Source organism: Balaenoptera acutorostrata, chromosome 9 (genome assembly GCF_949987535.1).
Source record: "Balaenoptera acutorostrata chromosome 9, mBalAcu1.1, whole genome shotgun sequence".
Taxonomy (NCBI): Eukaryota; Metazoa; Chordata; class Mammalia; order Artiodactyla; family Balaenopteridae; genus Balaenoptera; species Balaenoptera acutorostrata.
The window spans coordinates 28671580-28695930 of NC_080072.1; the positions used below are offsets into that span (position 1 = coordinate 28671580).

The 24351-nt window shown below is 36.6% G+C and overlaps 1 protein-coding gene across 1 annotated transcript in view; it reads left to right on the top strand.

Annotated features, from left to right (window-relative positions):
• The window catches only part of DCDC1 (doublecortin domain containing 1), a 481625-nt gene that overhangs the window by 428608 nt on the left and 28666 nt on the right, over positions 1-24351 (top strand). Inside the window, 6 exon segments of the mRNA XM_057552454.1 lie at positions 4482-4652; positions 10169-10354; positions 11758-11961; positions 13151-13352; positions 16516-16668; positions 17390-17491. Of these exon segments, the coding sequence (XP_057408437.1) occupies positions 4482-4652; positions 10169-10354; positions 11758-11961; positions 13151-13352; positions 16516-16668; positions 17390-17491 (1018 nt within the window).

Sequence of the window (24351 nt, forward strand, 5' to 3'; positions counted from 1 at the left end):
TGTTCTTCCCATGTTTTCCTCTAAGAGTTTTATAGTGTCCAGTCTTACATTTAGGTCTTTAATCCATTTTGAGTTTATTTTTGTGTATGGTGTTAGGGAGTGTTCTAATTTCATTCTTTTACATGTAGCTGTCCAGTTTTCCCAGCACCACTTACTGAAGAGACTGTCTTTTCTCCATTGTATATCCTTGCCTCCTTTGTCATAGATTAGTTGACCATAGGTGCGTGGGTTTATCTCTGGGCTTTCTATCTTGTTCCATTGCTCTATGTTTCTCTTTTTGTGCCAGTACCATATTGTCTTGATTACTGTAGCTTTGTAGTATAGTCTGAAGTCAGGGAGTCTGATTCCTCCAGCTCCGTTTTTTTCCCTCAAGACTGCTTTGGCTATCTGGGGTCTTTTGTGTCTCCATACAAATTTTAAGATTTTTTGTTCTAGTTCCATAAAAAGTGCCATTGGTAATTTGATAGGGATTGCATTGAATCTGTAGATTGCTTTGGGTAGTATAGTCATTTTCACAATATTGATTCTTCCAATCCAAGAACATGGTATATCTCTCCATCTGTTGGTATCATCTTTAATTTCTTTCATCAGTGTCTTATAGTTTTCTGCATACAGGTCTTTTGTCTCCCTAGGTAGGTTTATTCCTAGGTATTTTATTCTTTTTGTTGCAATGGTAAATGAGAGTGTTTCTTTAATTTCTCTTTCAGATTTTTCATCATTAGTGTATAGGAATGCACGAGATTCCTGTGCATTAATTTTGTATCCTGCAACTTTACCAAAATCATTGATTAGCTCTAGTAGTTTTCTGCTGGCATTTTTAGGATTCTCTATGTATAGTATCATGTCATCTGCAAACAGTGACAGTTTTACTTCTTTTCCAATTTGGATTCCTTTTATTTCTTTTTCTTCTCTGATTGCCGTGGCTAGGACTTCCAAAACTATGTTGAATAATAGTGGTGTGAGTGGACATCCTTGTCTTGTTCCTGATCTTAGAGGAAATGCTTTCAGTTTTTCACCATTGAGAATGATGTTTGCTGTGGGTTTGTCATATATGGCCTTTATTATGTTGAGGTAGGTTCCCTCTATGTCCACTTTCTGGAGAGTTTTTATCAGAAATGGGTGTTGAATTTTGTCAAAAGCTTTTTCTGCATCTATTGAGATGATCATATGGTTTTTATTCTTCAGTTTGTTAATATGTCTTATCACATTGATTGATTTACATATATTGAAGAATCCTTGCATCCCTGGGATAAATCCCACTTGATCATGGTGTATGATCCTTTTAATGTGTTGTTGGATTCTGTTTGCTAGTATTTTGTTGAGGATTTTTGCATGTATATTCATCAGTGATATTGGTCTGTAATTTTCTTTTTTTGTGACATCTTTGTCTGGTTTTGGTATCAGGGTGATGGTGGCCTCATAGAATGAGTTTGAGAGTGTTCCTACCTCCGCAATTTTTTGGAACAGTTTGAGAAGGATGGGTGTTAGCGCTTCTCTAAATGTTTGATAGAATTCACCTGTGGAGCCATCTGGTCCTGGGCTTTTGTTTGTTGGAAGATTTTTAATCAGAGTTTCAATTTCATTACTTGTGATTGGTCTGTTCATATTTTCTATTTCTTCCTGGTTCAGTCTTGGAAGGTTATACCTTTCTAAGAATGTGTCCATTTCTTCCAGGTTGTCCATTTTATTGGCATAAAGTTGCTTGTAGTAGTCTCTTAGGATGCTTTGTATTTCTGCAGTGTCTGTTGTAACTTCTTTTTCATTTCTAATTTTATTGATTTGAGTCCTCTCCCTCTTTTTCTTGATGAGTCTGGCTAATGGTTTATCAATTTTGTTTATCTTCTCAAAGAACCAGCTTTTAGTTTTATTGATCTTTGCTATTGTTTTCTTTGTTTCTATTTCGTTTATTTCTGCTCTGATCTTTATGATTTCTTTCCTTCTGCTAACTTTGGATTTTGTTTGTTCTTCTTTCTCTAGTTCCTTTAGGTGTAAGGTTAGATTGTTTATTTGAGATTTTTCTTGTTTTTTGAGGTAGGCTTGTATAGCTGTAAACTTCCCTCTTAGAACTGCTTTTGCTGCATCCCATAGGTTTTGGGTCGTCGTGTTTTCATTGTCATTTGTCTCTAGGTATTTTTTTATTTCCTCTTTGATTTCTTCAGTGATCTCTTGGTTATTTAGTAACGTATTGTTTAGCCTCCATGTGTTTGTCTTTTTTACGTTTTTTTCCCCGTAATTCATTTCTAATCTCATAGCGTTGTGGTCAGAAAAGATGCTTGATATGATTTCAATTTTCTTAAATTTACTGTGGCTTGATTTTTGACCCAAGATGTGCTCTTTCCTGGAGAATGTTCTGTGCGCACTTGAGAAGAAAGTGTAATCTGCTGTTTTTGGATGGAATGTCTTATAAATATCAATTAAATCTATCTGGTCTATTGTGTCATTTAAAGCTTCTGTTTCCTTATTTATTTTCATTTTGGATGATCTGTCCAGTGGTGTAAGTGAGGTGTTAAAGTCCCCCACTATTATTGTGTTACTGTCGATTTCCTCTTTTATAGCTGTTAGCAGTTGCCTTATGTATTGAGGTGTTCCTATGTTGGGTGCATATATATTTATAATTGTTATATCTTCTTCTTGGATTGATCCCTTGATCATTATGTAGTGTCCTTCCTTGTCTCTTGTAACATTCTTTATTTTAAAGTCTATTTTATCTGATTTGAGTATTGCTACTCCAGCTTTCTTTTGATTTCCATTTGCATGGGATATCTTTTTCCATCCCCTCACTTTCAGTCTGTATGTGTCCCTAGGTCTGAAGTGGGTCTCTTGTAGACAGCATATAGATGGGTCTTGTTTTTGTAGCCATACAGCAAGCCTGTGTCTTTTGGTTGGAACATTTAATACATTCACGTTTAAGGTAATTATCAATATGTATGTTCCTGTGACCATTTTCTTAATTGTTTTGGGTTTCTTTTTGTAGGTCCTTTTCTTCCCTTGTGTTTCCCACTTAGAGTAGTTCCTTTAGCATTTGTTTTAGGGCTGGTTTGGTGGTGCTGAATTCTCTTAGGTTTTGCTTGTCTGTAAAGCATTCTATTTCTCCATCGAATCTGAATGAGATCCTTGCCAGGTAGAGTAATCTTGGTTGTAGGTTCTTCCCTTTCATCACTTTAAGTATATCATGCCACTCCCTTCTGGCTTGTAAAGTTTCTTCTGAGAATTCAGCTGTTAACCTTATGGGAGTTCCCTCATATGTTATTTGTCATTTTTCCCTTGCTGCTTTCAGTAATTTTTCTTTGTCTTTAATTTTTGCCAGTTTGATTACTATGTGTCTCGGCGTGTTCCTCTTTGGGTTTATCCTGTATGGGACTCTCTGCATTTCCTGGACTTGGGTGGCTCTTTCCTTTCCCACGTTAGGGAAGTTTTCGACTATAGTCTCTTCAAATATTTTCTCAGGTTCTTTCTTTCTCTCTTCTCCTTCTGGGACCCCTATAATGCGAATGTTGTTGCGTTTAATGTTGTCCCAGAGGTCTCTTAGGCTGTCTTCATTTCTTTTCATTCTTTTTTCTTTATTCTCTTCCACAGCAGTGAATTCCACCATTCTGTCTTCCAGGTCACTTATCCATTCTTCTGCCTCAGTTATTCTGCTTTTGATTCCTTCTAGTATAGTTTTCATTTCAGTTATTGTATTGTTCATGGCTGTTTGTTTGTTCTTAGTTCTTCTAGGTCTTTTTTAAACATTTCTTGCATTTTCTCGATCTTTGCCTCCATTCTTTTTCCGAGGTCCTGGATCATCTTCACTATCATTATTCTGAATTCTTTTTCTGGAAGGTTGCCTATCTCCACTTCATTTAGTTGTTTTTCTGGGGTTTTATCTTGTTCCTTCATCTGGTACATAGCCCTCTGCCTTTTCATCTTATCTATCTTTCTGTGAATGTGGTTTTTGTTCCACAGGCTGTAGGATTGTAGTTCTTCTTGCTTCTGCTGTCTGCCCTCTGGTGGATGAGGCTATCTAAGAGGCTTGTGCAAGCTCCCTGATGGGAGGGCGATCCTGTTCCTTTATTAGCAATTCTACTTGAGTTTGTTCTCAAGAAGTTATGGATTTACACAAAGGTTTATTTTATGATTGTTGATTGCCCTTTTGCTTATACGAAGGAAAATCTGAGAAACAATCTACATTTTTAACTATTGGATATTAGTAAAATAAAATACCCTAGGATGAAATAGTATATATCCTTTTACAAAAACAAAACAAAACAAAAAACTAATGCCGTTACCAAATTTTGTGTATTTTGTGATTACATTTTTGTAAATCCAAGAATGCATATATATATGTATAATCATCAAATATCAATAGTAGTTATCACTACATAGTAGAGTTTTGAGTAATCATCTGTACTTTCTGACTTTATGCAATGAAAACTAGGACTGCTATAAACAAATCATAACCTCTCCTATTTGACTCCATATTTTTTCTCATTTTTTTTCAGAAATACAAACCACATAACAATGGGACTTCTAATCAAAAGTGGAATTACATGAAAAATATGAAAGCTTTTATGGCCTTTCATAGCACTACACTGGATAAGGAAGTCACAGCAGCAAATTATGCTGGTATTTGTACATCCTCTGTGATTAAAGAAAAACACATTGATCAACCAGTAAGTGGTTCCTTCCTACTGAGGACAAAAAAGAGGGGTGGGGGAATGGATAAGTTTAATAAAGCAAGGAACTTTTTTTTCAGAAAACCTTAAGTTCACACAAATTAAGCACTGACTGGTGAGTGGAATCATTTAGACCCCGTGATTCTGGTTAGGAAAGAATGAAGGAATATTGATATTACCCTCCGCCTATATTGTTTTGATGGCTCCCTATCACCATCACCATCTCTGGTTCATCATCGGCTCACCAGAACAGGCATGAAGCAGGATAATCACACATACTTCACTCCCACAGGTGTGCTTGCCACACTCGATGTCACTCCACTCCAGAAAGCATATTAAAATGCCAATGATTGTAAGTTGCTTTATATTACATTATACCAAGCATAGGGCTAAGTATGATATACTCTAATTTTAAAAGAAATAATTCCTCAAGTTTGGTCCTTTAATTTTTATTAGTAAGGAATTATTTGCACCATACTTTACAGATACCTGAGATATTTGTGGGTCAGTAGATCAAGGCACCTTGCTATTGTTGATAACCATTGGCCTACAGAAACCGAAATCTCATAATGTATGTACATTACAAGACTGCCCAAGACCCTCTTTACTGTTCCCCTCAGTCATCTCTAAACCACTGCTGCTTCTTCACTCGTCATTCCCTGGCTCTACTGAATAAGAGATGTCAAGTGTACCATACCATTCTGCATGTCTCTGGTTTCAACTATGCTATCCCCCCCGACCTTTTCTCCTTTGTCTGTGATCTCATACCTGTTAGCCAATATGCTGCCAAAGACTGCTGAAGTCATCTTAAAAAGAATCGAGTCAACTTGAAAAGGCTCCAAAGATGAGACAATTTAAGCATCAATATGACTATTGAATGCAGTGGATTGACATACATTAGATATGTTTAAATCCATATGTTCATAGAGATATTAAACAACAGCAACAACAACAACTCAATTTGTCACAATTAGATGATGCTAAGGAACGAATTTGTTACTTTGAAAACCAGTAAATAAAGAATCAAGCATTTATTTTTCCCTTCCTTTATGAACCGTACCTCAAGATAACAAAACAGTTGACAAGAAGAAGCTTCACTTCGTAGAAATACCCCAGCTAATACACGAGTAAAGTATGAGGAAATCAGAATATCATTATACTGTGAACTTTAATAAATTAATGGATCTAGGCAATGATCATCAGTAGCTACTAACATAACAAAAAGAGACAAAAAGGTTGCTCCTTGATAGAAATACACTGTACCATTTATGATGGGGTCTTGCCCCCCCCAAATCTAACTGGAGAAAATGTACAATGAATAATTACAACAAAAGGAAAAAGAAAAAGAAATGAGGAATGTGAAGATTCAGAGAGACTTAAGAGGTATTTAAACTAATTATAAGGTATTGACCTTATTGTGATTCTCTTTCAAATAAATTGTAAGGGAGTGAGAGAATTGTAGAAATTTGAATACTGACTGAATATTTGATTTTATTAGAGTATTATTATTATTAATTTTAGGTATGATGTTATAGTTATGATAAAAGAGTTCTTATTTGAAATTTGGGAAGGATAAAACTTCCCAATTTTCAACAATATTTCTTCTAAAAGATTATAACTTTCCTTTCCTACTAGTTAAATGATAACCTATCTGATAGAAATTAATATGGTTAATCCGAATAGTACAATAATATATCAATTCTGGGATTCACAAATTTAAAAAAATGCTTATCTCTCTTGGGCCTGGGAAAACCAACTCTCTACACAAAGGCTCTAAGTCAGTAATTAATTCTTAACCTTTTCAGAGATGTAGACCTCGTTGAGAGTCTCGTGAAAATTATGGATATTCTTTCCCCCCAAAATGCACATGTGTACACAGCACTTTTCGTATAAAATTTTAGGGAGTTTGTAGACTCCCCTTGAAATCCAATTTGGACATAGGGTAAGAACTTCTTCTCTAGGCCACATTTGCTTGGCAAGCTTAGAAAAGAAAACTAATACGAAGTAACTATTATATGCTAGAAAGCTACTGTATGTTAGATACGATGCAATCTTAGTTATTTTTACATAGATTATCTTATAATAAACAATATAACATAAATAATAAATATAAACAATATCAGTAATTCATTAAATTAAGATTGATGAAGAAACTGAATGATTTATTCACAGTCACACTAGCTATTATATATACAGTAAGTGTCATTGTTGATCAGACAAACTCCATGTTATAGCCCATATTTCTATAAGGTCAAATGAACAGAGCAAGTTAGTCATTTCAATAAATCAAGGAAATTTTATAGAGGAAAATAATCAGTCAAACCAATTGCTTGCTATTCTGTGTATAGAGCCAGCAGCTGACTTGCTGAACTTTTAAACTCTGTTTGCATTCTGTAGACATAGCCTAACCTAGGGAGCTACCCCAGTGTATTGCATTTTCCTTACCAGCAGCGGTTTAAATGTTGTGTTAAGGGTGAATGAATTAACCAAAAATTCAGTTTGCATTGTGTACGTGTACCATTGCCAAAATAAAACAATTTGGGAACCATCAAAATAGTAGCACCACAGTCATACGGATTGATGTCTTAATGAATGAAAATACATTTTCTAGATACTTTCAATAGGCGTCTTTAGTGTAATAAGAAATATCATTGGCACACGATTCATCATGAAGTCCATGTTTTTCTGTACAAATTATTCTGTATGTAGTATTCACTCAATTCCATCTGAGAGGAGATGTTTTAATTTTCTGTCTCCCAGTAATTTTTAGGAAAATGGAAATCAGATGTGCGTATAGAGAAATCCATAGTGGAACTTAAGAATTACATCTTCAAAAGTATCATCTAAATGTTGGCTTTGAATTGAGGTAGCTTTAAGTATTTAAATGGAATAGTTGTAGAAATATGACAAAGGCAAAAAAGCCAAAAACTTGGAATCAGAAATCACAGCTTTGTATTTCAGCTCTGCCACATACTACTTGGATATCCTTGGATTAAAAACTTCCCTGTCGGGCTTCCCTGGTGGCGCAGTGGTTGAGAATCTGCCTGCTAATGCAGGGGACACGGGTTCGAGCCCTGGTCTGGGAAGATCCCACATGCCACGGAGCAGCTGGGCCCGTGAGCCACAATTGCTGAGCCTGCGCGTCTGGAGCCTGTGCCCCGCGACGGGAGGGGCCGCGATAGAGAAAGGCCCGCGCACCGCTATGAAGAGCGGTCCCCGCACCGCGATGAAGAGTGGCCCCCGCTTGCCGCAACTGGAGAAAGCCCTCGCACGAACCGAAGACCCAACACAGCCAAAAATAAATAAATAAATAAATAAATAAGAAAATCCTTTAAAAAAAAAAAAAAAAAAGCTAAAGTTTAAAAAAAAACAAAAACAAAAAAAAACAAAAAACTTCCCTGTCTTAGCTTTTGTTTTCTCATCTGTAAATTGAGAATGATGATATTAACTCCGCTGTACTTAACTTTTAGCCTTGTGAGGAACAAAGCAAATCAGGGAGTCTATATAAAAGTACTTTAAAATGTTCATGCATATTCAAGAGTAGAGAGACTAGTTCAGTGAATTCTCATATACCTATCATCCAAATTCAACTATTATCAAGGTTTTGCAATATTTACAAATCCTAGACATGATACCATTTCACCTCAAACTTAAGCATGCACCTGTAAAAATTTGACCATTTTCATACATTACCATTATGCCATTATCACCTAATAAAATTAACAGTAATTTTTGGCCATCTACTACCCTGTTCATAATAAAATTTCCCAGGTTTCCTAAAAAATTCTTCTTATGGTTGGTTGATTTGAGTCAGGATTTAAACAAGGTCCCTATGTGACACTGGTTGCAGAATCCATCCTATAGAATGCCTCTTGTTTGGATTTTTCTGTTTGCTTCCTATGACATCCTTTAACTTGTTTCTCTGGCTCCCATAACGCCTATAAAAGGAATTTAGCACTGGAGTTTAATTATGTTTATGTTCAGCATTTTTTGGACAAGAATCTTCATAGGTTTTACTGTGTATTTCATATTTATCACTTATGCAGGGATACAGTGTGGATTTTCCATGGGTTCAGGTGATTACAACCTAATCTCACATCAAAAAACAATTCCCAGTGACTTTTCATTTAGTGTTGCCTTTTTTGTGATCTTTGCCTAAATCAATCATTTCATTAGAAGTTTGAAAAGGGTCAATTTTAAAAAGTTCTATTACTTTCCCTGACATATATTAGCTGAACTTTTAGTGTAAGGAAGAACTTTACCTCTTCAACTAGGTATTTGACTGCCCAGAAATATGGTTTGTAAAGGATGGTAGGATAAATGCTTAAATTGTTCTATCTAACTTATCTATTGTAGTATAACAAATCACCTGAAAATTTAGTGGCTTAAGCCAACAACCATTTTTATGCTCGGAGTCAACGATTTGGGCTAGGTTGAACTGGGCAGTTCTGCTGGTCTTGCCCAGGGTCACTAATGTGGCTGTAGTTATCTGGTAGCACACCAGTAGTTTGGTGGTTCTGTGGTGTCTGAATGGTCAAATCACATGTCTGGTGGGGGCCTTAGTTCTCCTCAAGGCTTCTTAAGTAGGCTAGCTCAAGTGAGCTCACGTTATGGTCTCAGGCTTCCAAATGCAGCCAAAAAAGAACAAGCTGAAATGTGCAAGCACTTCTTATGCATCTGCTTGCATCACATTTGCTAATGCTACATTGGCCACAGCGAGTCACATGGCCTTGCCCAGATTCAAGGAAAGGAGGAAAGGAGAAAGGAACTCTATTTCTTGATTGGAGGAGCAGCAAAATGACATTTCAAAAGGGCATGCAAAGAATGGGATGGTTTTACTATGGCCATCTTTGCAAATAATCTGCCACAATTTCTAATGGCCAATTTCAGAGTTGTAAATTGGTGCCAGTTTACTTCTAATGGACTCCAGTAAGTAGTGGTTTTGTTTTTATTTGTTTGTTGGCTTTTTTGTTGCTTTTTTTTTTTTTAACTTATATTTTTAACATGATTATGAACTCACGGGACTTTACCTATTCAAACATATTTAAAGTGTTTTGGTTATCATTTTATTTTACTCCCAAATTGTCCCACTTTGGGCCAGTGGAATGTCCTTCATGTTGGCACATGTGTCTTTTTTGACATAATGCCTTTACTTTTGGGTGGCTTCTTTTTTTCTGGGCATGCAAGAAATCCTTGCTTGTCTTGTATATTTCTTGCCCCAAATCTGGAATTGGCCATTCCTCCAAGAAACTCTGATTCTGGATACAAGTTATACTCATTGATATTGAATTGTCATTGCCTCTAGGCTTTTTCAGTCAACAGCGTTTGGAAATATTTTGCTCTATAATATAATAATTAATAATTAGAGAGCAAAATAATTCATTCATGTTGAGATTTCAAATTTAGCATTTGGGGATCATAAAAGTGCTTTATTTGTATGGTAAAGTATTCTACAAAAGTGCTATCATAATTTAGATGCATCCAAATAAAAACATCTTTACCTCCATTTTCAGGGATACTATTATCTCTCACCCAGTGGAAAGAAAAAAACAATGCTCTGTTTGGCATGTGGGCAGTCCATGAGAGCAGAGAAGAGACTGAAACAGTTGCTTCCAGGGCTGCCATTCCTCTGTGCCTCAGGCTCCGAGACCCAGAAGCCCTTCTCACAAGGACCTTTCAAGGTCATCGATGTGGCCAGAGTATGTAATGATCTGAGCTCTGCTAATACATGTGTGACATCAGTTTGGAAACTTTGATACATGCATTATTTGCCTTACACTCAAGTTCATCTCCACTCATCCAATTCATCTTTCGTTGATGCACCTTTACCATTCCACCCGCATTGATTTCCTTTTCCCCATTGTAACTTAAAATACATTATCTGTTAATAGTTCAATATACTCTTTGACGTTAATTGGGCACTTCTGCAGCTTTAATCATCTCCTGACACCTTGCACTACTCCCTGTGTTGCTTTTAGATGAGGAAGTAACTGCAAATCTTTACTTAGTGGAGTAGCTTTTTGCCTATATCCACAGGGTAAACTCCTTTTTTTCCTAGTATTTTCAGGGCTAATTTGATCTGTTGTTGTTAATGACTCTTCAGGTTGGGTGCCTGAATTCATGCATTCATGTCTAATACTATTTATAGCTCATGGAGAAAATAATCTCTGCTGCTTTCCTGTGATCTTAATTTAAAATGGCACCATTTAAAAAATCCTTTCCTTCAAGTTTAGAAGTGAGAAGAGCTAAGAGGAACTTACACAACTGTGTAAAAAGGAGCAATTCCTTAGGGGTGGGAACCTTCCACCTGGTGTGCTCTTCAGGGCTTGCCGGTCTTATTCCCAGGTCACTGTCCTCTCTCCCCTAAACCTGATACACATTGCAGAAGAGCAGGGTAGTAACAGTTGCAATAAACATCAACTGAAACAATAACTGAAGGAAAGGGGGAGTCAGTCCTCTGGGAAAGCCTGCAGGCATTTGGCTTTGCTTTGGTGACAGTAGGGTTGTGTTAAGGAGGTGGGGGTGAGCTGATCGGAAAAGAATCCCCAGTGTTACAGCATCTTGGACACAACTTCTCCCTCAGGGCAGCTTCCTGAGTAGCAATGAAAAGGAAGATGTGAAGTGTGGCATTCACCACCCTCATTGTCATGTGGTTAAGGCTACACTCATTCCCCTCCTCATGCATCAATATCTGCCACCATAGGATGGCATCATCCTAAAGTTAAAGATTAAGAGAATATCTTTACTGCTAGTGTCCATTACTTCAACCCCAGGCTCTCTCTGGCCCTGGCATCCTTCTTCCCCATCTCCTGTCCAGTGGAAGGCAAAGTAGAAAACAGGAGAAGGCCAGAAACACAAGACAGAGGCCCAAAGTCACCTAGAGACTCAGTGACAGGGCTGGGAAGAGAACTGAGGAGTTCGGACCCAATGTCCTTCCCACTACAGCACCTAATACTTTTAGCATATGAAGTGAACATTTCAAAATTTAGTTGCCACACCCATGTACACACACAAATCAAGAGGCTGAAGTATAACAAAATAATAAAACTAAAAGAAAAAATGTTTGAGTTGATCTATGTTGTTGTTTTTTAAAAAAAATCAGGCTGATTTATCTTCTTATGAGGCTGAAAACACTTTAAGTTATTATGAAGAACGTCTGTTATCTTTACGGATGAAGACCTGCACGCAAGTTGTATCTCATAGTGGCATGGCAGTTACTCACCAGAAGGCAGTGAAAATAATTGCATACAAAAATGGAGATGGATATCGAAATGGGAAGTTAATTGTGGCTGGAACATTCCCCATGGTAAGTGGCTATCACTTAAATGCTTCTCGAGTCCTCAGAGGTAATGATAATGGTGATTTTTCTGACAAGAAAAAAAGCAGTGAGATTGAGTGACAAATATCCCTAGCCAGTTTTACCAATTGAAGCTGCTGAGATCAAGATCTCTGTTTTCTTAAAGATGTTATTTTTGATTGTATTTCTTCAGATACAGACTTAGAAAAATGAGAAACAGAAAGCCTTTTTTTTGCCTTCCTTCCCCTTCCAGCTTCAAGTTGTATGTCAGCTCAGTATCCAAAGAGATGCCACCTCCTTTATCATCTGGAGAATCGGAGCACTAATTTGTTGATAGGGGGTTTCATTTCATTTTCAAATTGGAGAGGCAGGAGTTGTGCTAGGAGGGAACATGTGATTTCTGTCTTAGAGGCTGCTCCCCACAGCCATGGGAAGGGAGGAGAGTCCCCAGGGCCCAAACCCAGCCTTGTCCTTCCATTGCATGATGGTTGTCTTGTGTCTGTACATTCTGGCCAATACCTTTAACAACATATTTTACAAGCAATGTTAAATATGATATGGAGTTACCCTGGAGACTTCCTTGCAAATACACACACACACACATAATCGTTCACTCACCCCTCTGAGTACGAATAGATTTTTTTATTAAGATACTGTTGTTCAATGGGCTAAGCAAAGGACAAAAGTTAGCAACTCCAGAATTCACCCTGGGACCCTGGCTTTTATGGTCTTGGGCAAAAATATCAACCTTTCAGCCTGATTTCCCATCTGCCAAATGGAAGTAATAATGTGTCAGTTCTTGGTTTGAAAGTCAAGTACTCATTTATTTTAAAGCAGTTCATCTGAAGTGTTAGAATAATTTTATTCATTCTTAAGCACACAACTGAAAGTGGACTTCTAGGTTTACACTTCTTAGGAAATAAATACCCTGATGATAAAATGTATTAACATACAATAGCTGCTGTGTTAAATTTTTGGAGCTAAGAATTTTCACAGATGGATTGGACTAATTTGTGAGATTATGTAGGACAATCCAATGTCAAAAATCATCTCTAATCAAAGATCAAGTTGGTAGCTATTGCTTTCTATTTTCTCAAATTAAAGGATTTTCTCAGAGTTCTAAAATAACATGCTCATCATGATTATTCTCAGTTCTACCACTATTTCTTCTCGGTTCCTTATAGTCTGTGTTTTTTAGCTGCTTGCAGAATGCACGGAACAACTTGGTCTTGCCAGAGCAGCCTCCAAAGTATATACCAAAGATGGAACCACAATCCTTTCCTTGTGGGATTTGGTTTTATGGGCTCTTGATAAATCTTTTATCCAGAGAGACTCTGAGGAACAAAAGGAAGAGGCAGCCCCTGTTGGAACAAAAGAGACACCTGTTAAAAGTATGGAAGGTTGGTTACATTCTACAGGGTTTAGCTGATTCTACTTATGTTTGATCATGTGAAAGTTAAATGTAATTCTTTCATTCAGTCACCCCTTCGAGAGTTAAAAAAAAATCACAGGAAGCTACTCATATGAAATTCTCATAATGTTTTTACCTTGCAGAAAAATAAGAAAAAAATTTTTTAATGTAAATTTGATTTCAGCACCAAAACAATAAATAAATTGCCTAGAATTTATAAAATATGTTTGACAGTTTAGCTACTTTATGCAACATGAGCAGGTTCTGTTCTTAAATTCAGAATCAAAACCAACTGGAGACCGCTTAAGAAAGTGGGACTAGATCAATGCAAATCTCTTCCTACTATTAGAAGAGAAGGTGTCCCCTCCACACCGCCTGTCCTCCAACTCCCCTCCCCCGTCTCCACTGCTCCTATGAACTCCCAGAAGCTACAGCAAATGCACCCCTATCACAGCTCCTAGCACACTGTGTTATAATTATCTGTCTACATCTTTGTGCGTTTCATTAGACTAGGTACAACTTGAGGGCAGGGCCTGTGTCCCCAACAACAATTTGCTAAATGAAAAAGAGTCTTGCTAGCAGTGATTCGGCGGTTGTCTCAGGTTTCCATTGTTGTGTTGAGAGGCATGGTTTAGAGGTTAAGAATGTGGGTTTTGGAGCTGAAAATACCAGGGTTCAGCTCCTACCTGCCACTTGTTAGATGAGTGATCGTGGGTACTCTCTGTACCTCAGTTCCCTCATTTGTAAAATGAGGACACTAATAGTCACATGAATATATACTAGTTCAGTCTTCATAAATATGAATGTGTATTCATAAGAATATATATGAATATGAATATATATGCATATGAATATATATCACTTAGATTAATGCCTGGTTGATACTTAGCAATTTAATAATGTTAGTTATCATTATTGTGTGTAGGATTCAGTAGGAAAAACCCAGTCCTTCCTCTGTGTCTCTCCTTTATTCTCATACTACTATCCCATTCACAATGGTTCTGACACCAGACCTGTGGGGGGTTTTCCCACACCAACTCCCACACCATCTAGCTGGATCTCCTACAATTTAACTCAATTCTGACACTACCTACCTGGAGATAAGGTCAGATCCCACAGGTTAAGGGCCCAGTCTCACAACACCGCTTCCCACTCACCCCATTTCAGAGGTCCAGACCTGTGCTTCTGACTGAGTGGCTATAAATTGGCTCCCTCCTCGGGTTCAATTAATTTGCTAGAGCAGCTCACAGAACTCAAGAAAACTGTTTACTTACTGTTTACCTATTTATTATAAAAGGATATGGTAAAGGATATAGATGAAAATCCAGATGAAAGAGAAGCATAGGGTAAGGTACGTGGGAAAGGGCATGAGGATTCCATGTTTTCTCTGACACTCCACTCTCCCAGCATCTCCATGTGTTCACCAAACCAGAAGCTTTCTGAACCGTGTACTTTGGGGATTTTTATGGAGACTTCGTCATGTAGGCATGATTGATCATCAACTCCATTTCTAGTCCCTCTCTGGAGAATGGGGAGTAGGGTTGAAAATTCCAAGTTTCTAATCATGGCTTGGACTTTCTGGTGACCAGCCCCCATCCAGGAGCCCACCAAGATTCATCTCATTAGAACAAAAGACACTGCTAGCACCCAGGAAATTCCAAAGAATTTAGGAGCTCTGTGTCAGGAATTAGAACAAAAGATGCCCCTAGTGCTCTTTACCACTTAGGAAATTACAAGAATTTTAGGAGCTCTGTGTCAGGAACTGGGGGAAGAGACCAATATTTTTTTCTATTATTTTATAATGATATTATTTGTTTGGTTTTCTAATGAGTTTTAAAAAATAATTATGTGAACATTTAATGCCTAGCTGATCACTAAAGCATATAGTTCTGCCTTTATTTGGCATGTGGAATATCTGATCTCCAGGTTCTGGAAGATTTAAAATGTCAAACATTCTTCTTTCAAATTCTTATTTAAAACCTGCTTGGAGGTAATGTTATTCATGCAGGTCTACCAAGAGGGCATGGCCATCCCTTCCCCTCACATTCTAAAGGTTATCCTTGAATCAGGCAGGGGCATTAGCTGGCTGTCCCCTTTACTGAATCATGACTTGGAGTTATGACATCGGTTTGCATTGAGGAAATTAAAAGAAACAGGCATCAATCAAAAACTCAGTGTCATGCTTACTATAAAGGCGGTGGTTAAAGGCACTGGCTCTGGAAGCAGATGGCCTTGATTCTAATTCCGGCTCTGCCCCCGCCTGGCTATGTGACTAAATCTCAGTTACTGTACAAAAGAGGAGTGGACCTACCTCAGAGTATCATTTTGAGAATTATATGCGATAATGTATGTAGAGGTCTTAGTAAAATGCCCAGCACATAGTAAGTTCTCAATATGTATTAATTATATAGTAGGATACTGTTTGCTGTATCACAAATAACCCCTTTATGAAGACCCTGAAATAAATTTCTCTAAGATCTCAGGACCAGGAAAGTTGTATCTTGAGGAATTTATCTCTCTCTGTCAGCCATGTGTGTCTTGAAATGGTGTTTTCCTCTTTGCTTTAGCCACAAGGATTCTCAGCGCCCAAATAGTGCTTTATCTCCAGCAAATAAAAACAGTGTGGTATTCATGTCTAGTATCATAATGATGATAAAAATATTATCTAGCATTTTTTTGGATGCTTGCACAATTAACTAGACCAAATATTATTCTAAACACTTTCCTTTTTATAATCATCCCAACAGCAGAATGAGATAGATACTACTAATCATTTAATTGATGAGTTCTCTGAAGCACCTTATCTCTGGCTTTGGTCTATTCCTATACTCCTTTCTCCCCTTCCTTGCTTTTTTATCTCTTTATTTTATCCCTTTTCAGAGTAGATATTTTGGTAAGCTACCTCATATTTTTTTCATAACTAGACAAAGGGTAAGAAAGGAATTAAAATATATATTTACAATAAGATTTGTTTAAATTATTTAGTTGCATATGAAGTTTCTGATCAAATTTATATATTTGCATCTCGTTTTGGCATCAAAAAAATCAGGTCATTAATGAAGAATAAAATATTTTGAATAAACAAGTGAATTCAGCAAGCAAATTTATTCATTATTCATTGAACAATAGTAAATGTGTCATTTGTTTCCCAGGAACTGCAAGAATGCAAGTGAAAACCAAATTATTTCCAAAGTCTGTGACATCTGATAGTTTGAATGATATAGATAAGTCTTTGCTCACCCTCATCCTCAGAAATCCTATTGCCATCTGGGTATCTTGTGGTGAACCATTTCTGAGTCCCAATGGTAAGTGTTTTGTTTTTGCTTTCTTTCAAGCAAGTGCATAAAGAGAGAGAGAAATAAATTTTTTGTCACCATAAGAAAATCAATTAAATGTGTATAATGTCAATATAATAACATCACATTTATGCAAAGAACGGGAGGTTCATCAATTAACATGTGCACAAGGATAGCTATACTCCTATATTTGCACAATTGCCTGTTTTTTTCTTACTGGAATGGAGTATTCTGCATGGAAAGTGTCTAATTTCATTGATAAAGAGATCCTTGGTCTATAAGACTGAGAATAATGATATACATTAGAAAATAACAAATGAGTTTAATTCACACTGAAGACGACCTGTCTGCACATTTTCATTTTTAAGAATTGCACCCTTTAGGCAGTAGGTGGATGTTTAAAAAAATGAATGGTTCCAAGGAAGGCTTTCATCACCTCCAAATAGTTTGTGGAAATAGAAAATGAAATATGGCTATTGCATATGGTAAATCTATATAATAAAACAGCACTGTTCTTCTTTTTCCCCCTCCATTCCATAAAGAAATGCCTTAAGCCCTGTCATCTTTCAAATGAAGTTTCTTTTAATGACCCTTACCTTTTAATTACTTGTTTCTAATTGAATCTGTTTCTTGGAGCAGAAAGTTCTTTATAAATTATTGGCTTGCATGATAAATTACTGTTGATAAGAAGAATGCAAGATAAAATATCATGTATTGTTTTTAATTCTAGCTTTGAAGAAAGCAGAAAAAATAGAAAAACAGAACTGGCTAAAAAAGGACAAAATTTTGGCTGATCTAGACACTATGAAACACAAACTGAGACAGTTAAAAGGTCAGTATGAACTAAATCAGGTATCACCGTGTTTCATTCTAAATGTAACCTTAATTTGCTGGTAGGTTTTTTTTTTTTAACCATTAGATACCAGATGTTAACTGAACATTATATACTGTGTTACAAAAGTCACTTGAGCAAGTCTAAAACCTATTAATATATCTTTTCAGTACTGATTTTATATTTGTAAATTTTATATTAAAATGAATATCACATGATTTATATATACATTTTTAAAATTTGGAGGATGTGTGGATCATATAACCACCCTTTTGGTTTTGAAACAATTCCTGAACTGACATTTTATGGACTTTGGAATTAGTCATTAAACAAAACTTTCTGTTATTTCTTGGGTATTGCTTGGGAAGAAGTTTTGTTAAGTAATCTGAGTGAGGAAGTACTAAATTCTTCAAAGATTAGTGTCTTTATCACAGAAGGGAGGTATCTTGTTATGCGGCATAAGATATATTATTCATAGACAAAGTGATTGATTGACAATATTTGTCCTCTTCTTCCATTCTCTTTGTCACAGAATCTTAAGTTCCTGATCTTATGTTATTCCCAGCACTTCAGACACCAAATGATTCTTTGGGGAATAAGTATGTTATGGACTTTAGTCTGGGAAGGAAAACATTTCAGGCTCTGTAACTGCCATAGCAGGATTTCAGCTCCTGAGTAGCTGTACTGTCTGGTGTCAGAAACATGTGAATCTTACTTCAATAAATAAGACAATTAGTCCTAAGTGTACTAGACAGCACTCTGGGTTGAAATGGCTATTTTTCAGTTTTTACCAAAAGAATTATTGGATTTAACTGAAAAGCATCTATTACTATTGCTAACCTCTACTACTCCAACTACTTGACATTTTCACTTGAATGTCCCATAAGCATGTCCAAAACTGAAGTTAACACGTCACCATATAGTGACCATTTCATTTCATATCATATCACACCAATGCCTCCTTCATTTCTTCTGTGGACATTACCACAATCCACTCAGGTGTTCCATCTCAAGGAGCTGGGAGTCATCCTTGGCATCTCCCACTCTCACTATCTCTAAGCAAATATCAGTAAGTCTTGTTGCTTTGAATCTGTTTTTTCAAGTGAATTCTAAGGATCTTGATTCCTACTGTCATTATCGAAGTTCAAGCTATCGTCATCTATTCTTTGGGTTACTGGGTTAGCTTTCTAACTGGTCTCCCTGCCTCCAGTCTTGACAGTAGTTTCCATCCTGTTCATAATGGTGACATTCTGGAACGGGAGTGATCATGCAAAAATGCAAAGGTGTTACGTTACTCCAGGCATAAAACCTTTCAAAGCTCTTATTATCTTTATGGCAAAAGTGAAACTCCTTAATGTTGTCCTTCATGATCTGGTTCTCTGGAAACTTCTCCCTCCCCTTATTACTTACTCCTCTCTACCCATTTGGACTTTTTTTTCAGTCCCCCAGACTTATCATGTGCTTTCTTAACTCTGAGCTTTTGAAACAATTCAGTTCCCTCTGCCTCAAACTTTTATCTCTCCTGTTCTCTTGGATTGCTTCTCATTATTTACTTTTCAGCTTACCCGTTATTTCTCCTAAAAGTCTTCCCTAACATTCTAAGTCAGGAATAGTGTGGTTTATCATACCTTTAACTTCCCCTGATAGCCCTTATCTCTTTATTATACATACCTGATCATATGACTGTCTCTCCTATGTTACATTACAAATTCTATACCCTTCTAATTTGTTCTCTGAATAGTTGTAGAATTATTTAATTAAAGAATAAATGGAATTTCAACCACCCACTCCAATGAGCTTTCTAAGCTCTATTTCTTTATCAAATTAAATCAATAGAAAGTAACGTATTAAAAATAGCACCTGGCAGAGCTGCTTTAACTGAATTCTGATTTTATATTATGTCTTTAGCTTTTATTATAATTATTAAAAAAGTATTTTAAAGTTCAGTTGGCATCATCCACCATATCACTGTAGAAAACAGTCTTTTTAGTCAGATGGTGTCCATTATGGGGAAATCCATTAATGCAGTTTCTCTTAAAATTTAGTACTAAGATAAATCTTGTCTCTACTGCTAAACTGTTATGTTTTCTGCTATTAAATGTAAATTCAGTGCTAACTTATAAAATACCTACTGTGAGGATGGTCTTTTCTAGTTGTTGGGATTAGGAGGAGAAATAATAGCAAGTTTAAATTCAGTTAACTGCAGTCCCTGTTGGATTGTGAGCTTCTGTTTTTTTTTCTTTTTTAAAAATTCAATCATTTTATCATTTTTTTAACATCTTTATTGGAGTATAATTGCTTTACAATGTTGTGTTAGTTTCTACTGTATAACAAAGTGAATCAGCTATACGTATACATGTATCCCCATATCTCCTCCCTCTTGCGTTTCCCTCCCACCCTCCCTATCCCACCCCTCTAGGTGGTCACAAAGCACCAAGCTGATCTCCCTGTGCTATGCAGCTGCTTCCCACTAGCTATCTGTTTTACATTTGGTAGTGCATATATGTCAGTGCCACTCTCTCACTTCATCCCAGCTTACTCTTCCCCCTCCCCGTGTCCTCAAGTCCATTCTCTATATCTGCGTGTTTATTCCTGTCCTGCCCCTAAGTTCTTCAGAACTTTTTTTTTTTAGATTCCATATATATGTGTTAGCATACGGTATTTGCTTTTCTCTTTCTGACTTACTTCACTCTGTATGACAGACTCTAGGTCCATCCACCTCACTACAAATAACTCAATTTCGTTTCTTTTTATGGCTGGGTAATATTCCATTGTATATATGTGCCACATCTTCTTTATCCATTCATCTGTCGATGGACACTTAGGTTGCTTCCATGTCCTGGCTATTGTAAATAGTGCTGCAGTGAAAATTGTATACATGACTCTTTTTGAATTATGGTTTTCTCAGGGTATATGCTCAGTAGTGGGATTGCTGGGTTGTATGGTAGTTCTATTTTTAGTGTTTTAAGGAACCTCCATACTGTTCTCCATAGTTGCTGTATCAATTCACATTCCCACCAACAGTGCAAGAGGGTTCCCTTTTCTCCACGCCCTCTCCAGCATTTATTATTTGTAGATTTTTTTAATGATGGCCATTCTGACTGGTGTGAGGTGATACCTCATGGTAGTTTTGATTTGCATTTCTCTAATGATTAGTGATGTTGAGCATCCTTTCATGTGTTTGTTGGCAATCTGTATATCTTCTTTGGAGAAATGTCTATTTAGGTCTTCTGCCCATTTTTGGATTGGGTTGTTTGTTTTTTCGATATTGAGCTGCATGAGCTGCTTGTAAATTTTGCAGATTAATCCTTTGTCAGTTGCTTCATTTGCAAATATTTTCTCCCATTCTGAGGGTTGTCTTTTGGTCTTGTTTATGGTTTCCTTTGCTGTGCAAAAGCTTTTAAGTTTCATTAGGTCCCATCTGTTTATTTTTGTTTTTATTTCCATTTCTTTAGGACGTGGGTCAAAAAGGATCTTGCTGTGATTTATGTCATAGAGTGATCTGCCTATGTTTTCCTCTAAGAGACCTATAGTGTCTGGCCTTACATTTAGGTCTTTAATCCATTTTGAGTTTATTTTTGTGTATGGTGTTAGGGAGTGTTCTAATTTCATTCTTTTACATTTAGCTGTCCAGTTTTCCCAGCACCACTTACTGAAGAGGCTGTCTTTTCTCCATTGTATATTCTTGCCTCCTTTGTCAAAGATAAGGTGACCATATGTGTGTGGGTTTATCTCTGGGCTTTCTATCCTGTTCCATTGATCTATATATTTCTGATTTTGTGCCAGTACTATACTGTCTTGAGTACTGTAGCTTTGTAGTATAGTCTGACCTCAGGGAGCCTGATTCCTCCAGCTCCATTTTTCTTCCTCAAGATTGCTTTGGCTATTTGGCATCTTTTGTGTCTCCCAACAAATTTTAAGATTTTTTGTTCTAGTTTGTGAAAAATGCCATTGATAGTTTGGTAAGGATTGTATTGAATCGGTAGACTACTTTGGGTACTATAGTCATTTTCACAATGTTGATTCTTCCAATCCAAGAACATGGTATATCTCTCCATCTGTTTGTATCATCTTCAATTTCTTTCATCAGTGTCTTATAGTTTTCTGCATACAGGCCTTTTGTCTCCTTAGGTAGGTTTATTCCTAGGTATTTTATTCTTTTTGTTGCAATGCTAAATGGGAGTGTTTCCTTAATTTCTCTTTCAGAGTTTCCGTCATTAGTGTATAGGAATGCAAGATATTTCTGTGCATTAATTTTGTATCCTGCTACTTTACCAAATTCATTGATTAGCTCTAGTAGTTTTCTGGTAGCATCTTTAGGATTCTCTATGTATAGTCATGTCATCTGCAAACAGTGACACTTTTACTTCTTCTTTTCTTTTTTTTTAAAAATTTATTTATTTATTTATTTAGTTTCGGCTGTGTTGGGTCTTCGTTTCTGTGCGAGGGCTTTCTCTAGTTGCAGCAAGCGGGGGCCACTCTTCATCGCGGTGTGCGGGCCTCTCACTATCACGGCCTCTCTCGTTGCGGAGCACAGGCTCCAGACGCGCAGGCTCAGTAGTTGTGGCTCACGGGCCTAGCCGCTCCGCGGCATGTGGGATCTTCCCAGACCAGGGCTCGAACCCGTGTCCCCTGCATTGGCAGGCAGATTCTCAACCACTGTGCCACCAGGGAAGCCCCTACTTCTTCTTTTCTGATTTGGATTCCTTTTATTTCTTTTTCTTCTCTGATTGCTATCGCTAAAACATACAAAACTATGTTGAATAATAGTGGTAAGAGTGGGCAACCTTGTCTTGTTCCTGATCTTAGTGGAAATGTTTTCAGTTTTTCACCATTGAGAATGATGTTTGCTGTGGGTTTGTCATATATAGCCTTTATTATGTTGAGGTTAAGTTCCCTCTCTTTCTGCTTTCTGGAGGGTTTTTATCATAAATAGGTGTTGAATTTTGTCAAAAGCTTTTTCTGCATCTATTGACATTATCATATGGTTTTTATCATTCAATTCGTTAATACGGTGTATCACATTGATTGATTTGAATCTACTGAAGAAGCCTTGCATTCCTGGGGTAAACCCCACTTGATCATGGTGTATGATCCTTTTCATGTGCTGTTGGATTCTGTTTGCTAGTGTTTTGTTGAGGATTTTTGCATCTATGTTCATCAGTGATATTGGCCTGTAGTTTTCTTTTTTTGTGACATCTTTGTCTGGTTTTGGTATCAGGGTGATGGTGGCCTCGTAGAATGAGTTTGGGAGTGTTCCTCCTTCTGCTATATTTTGGAAGAGTTTGAGAAGGATAGGTGTTAGTTCTTTTGTAAATGGTTGATAGAATTTGCCTGTGAATCCATCTGGTGCTGGGCTTTTGTTTGTTGGAAGATTTTTAATCACACTTTCAATTTCAGTGCTTGTGATTGGTCTGTTTATATTTTCTGTTTCTTCCTGGTTCAGGCTCGGAAGGTTGTGCTTTTCTAAGAATTTTTCCATTTCTTCTAGCTTGTCCATTTTATTGGCATATAGTTGCTTGTAGTAATCTCTCATGATCCTTTGTATTTCTGCAGTGTCAGTTGTTACTTCTCCTTTTTCATTTCTAATTCTGTTGATTTGAGTCTTTTTCCTTTTTTTCTTGATGAGTTTGGCTAATGGTTTATCAATTTTGTTTATCTTCTCAAAGAACCAGCTTTTAGTTTTATTGATTTTTGCTATTGTTTCCTTCATTTCTTTTTCATTTATTTCTGATCTGATCTTTATGATTTCTTTCCTTCTGCTAACTTTTGGGTTTTTTTGTTCTTCTTTCTCTAACTGCTTTAGGTGTAAGGTTAGGTTGTTTATTTGAGATTTTTCTTGTTTCTTGAGGTAGGATTGTATTGCTATAATCTTCCCTCTTAGAACTGCTTTTGCTGCATCCCATAGGTTTTGGGTCATTGTGGTTTCATTGTCATTTGTTTCTAAATATTTTTTGAATTCCTCTTTGATTTCTTCAGTGATCTCATGGTTATTTAGTAGTGTATTGTTTGGCCTCCATGTGTTTGTAATTTTTACAGGTTTTTTTTCCTATAATTGATATCTAGTCTCATAGTGTTGTGTTCTGAAAGGATACTTGATACGATTTCAATTTTTTTAACTTTACCAAGGCTTGATTTGTTACCCAAGATATGATCTATCCTGGAGAATGTTCCATGAGCACTTGAGAAGAAAGTGTATTCTGTTGTTTTGGATGGAATGTTCTATAAATATCAATTAAGTCCATCTTATTTAATGTGTCATTTAAAGCTTGTGTTTCCTTATTCATTTTCATTTTGGATGATCTGTCCATTGGTGAAAGTGGGGTGTTAAAGTCCCCTACTATTATTGTGTTACTGTCGATTTCCCCTTTTATGGCTGTTAGCATTTGCTTTATGTATTGAGGTGCTCCTATGTTGGGTGCATAAATATTTTCAATTGTTATATCTTCTTCTTGGATTGATCCCTTGATCATTATGTAGTGTCCTTCTTTGTATCTTGTAATAGTCTTTATTTTAAAGTCTATTTTGTCTGATATGAGAATTGCTACTTCAGCTTTCTTCTGATTTCCATTTGCATGGAATACCTTTTTCCATCCCCTCACTTTCAGTCTGTATGTGTCCCTAGGTCTGAAATGGGTTTCTTGTAGACAGCATATATATAGGTCTTGTTTCTGTATCCATTCAGCCGATCTATATCTTTTGGTTGGAACATTTAATCCATTTATATTTAAGGTAATTATCAATATGTATGTTCCTATTACCATTTTCTTAATTGTTTTGAGTTTGTTATTGTTGGTCTTTTCCTTCTCTTGTGTTTCCTGCCTAGAGAAGTTCCTTTAGCATTTGTTGTAAAGCTGGTT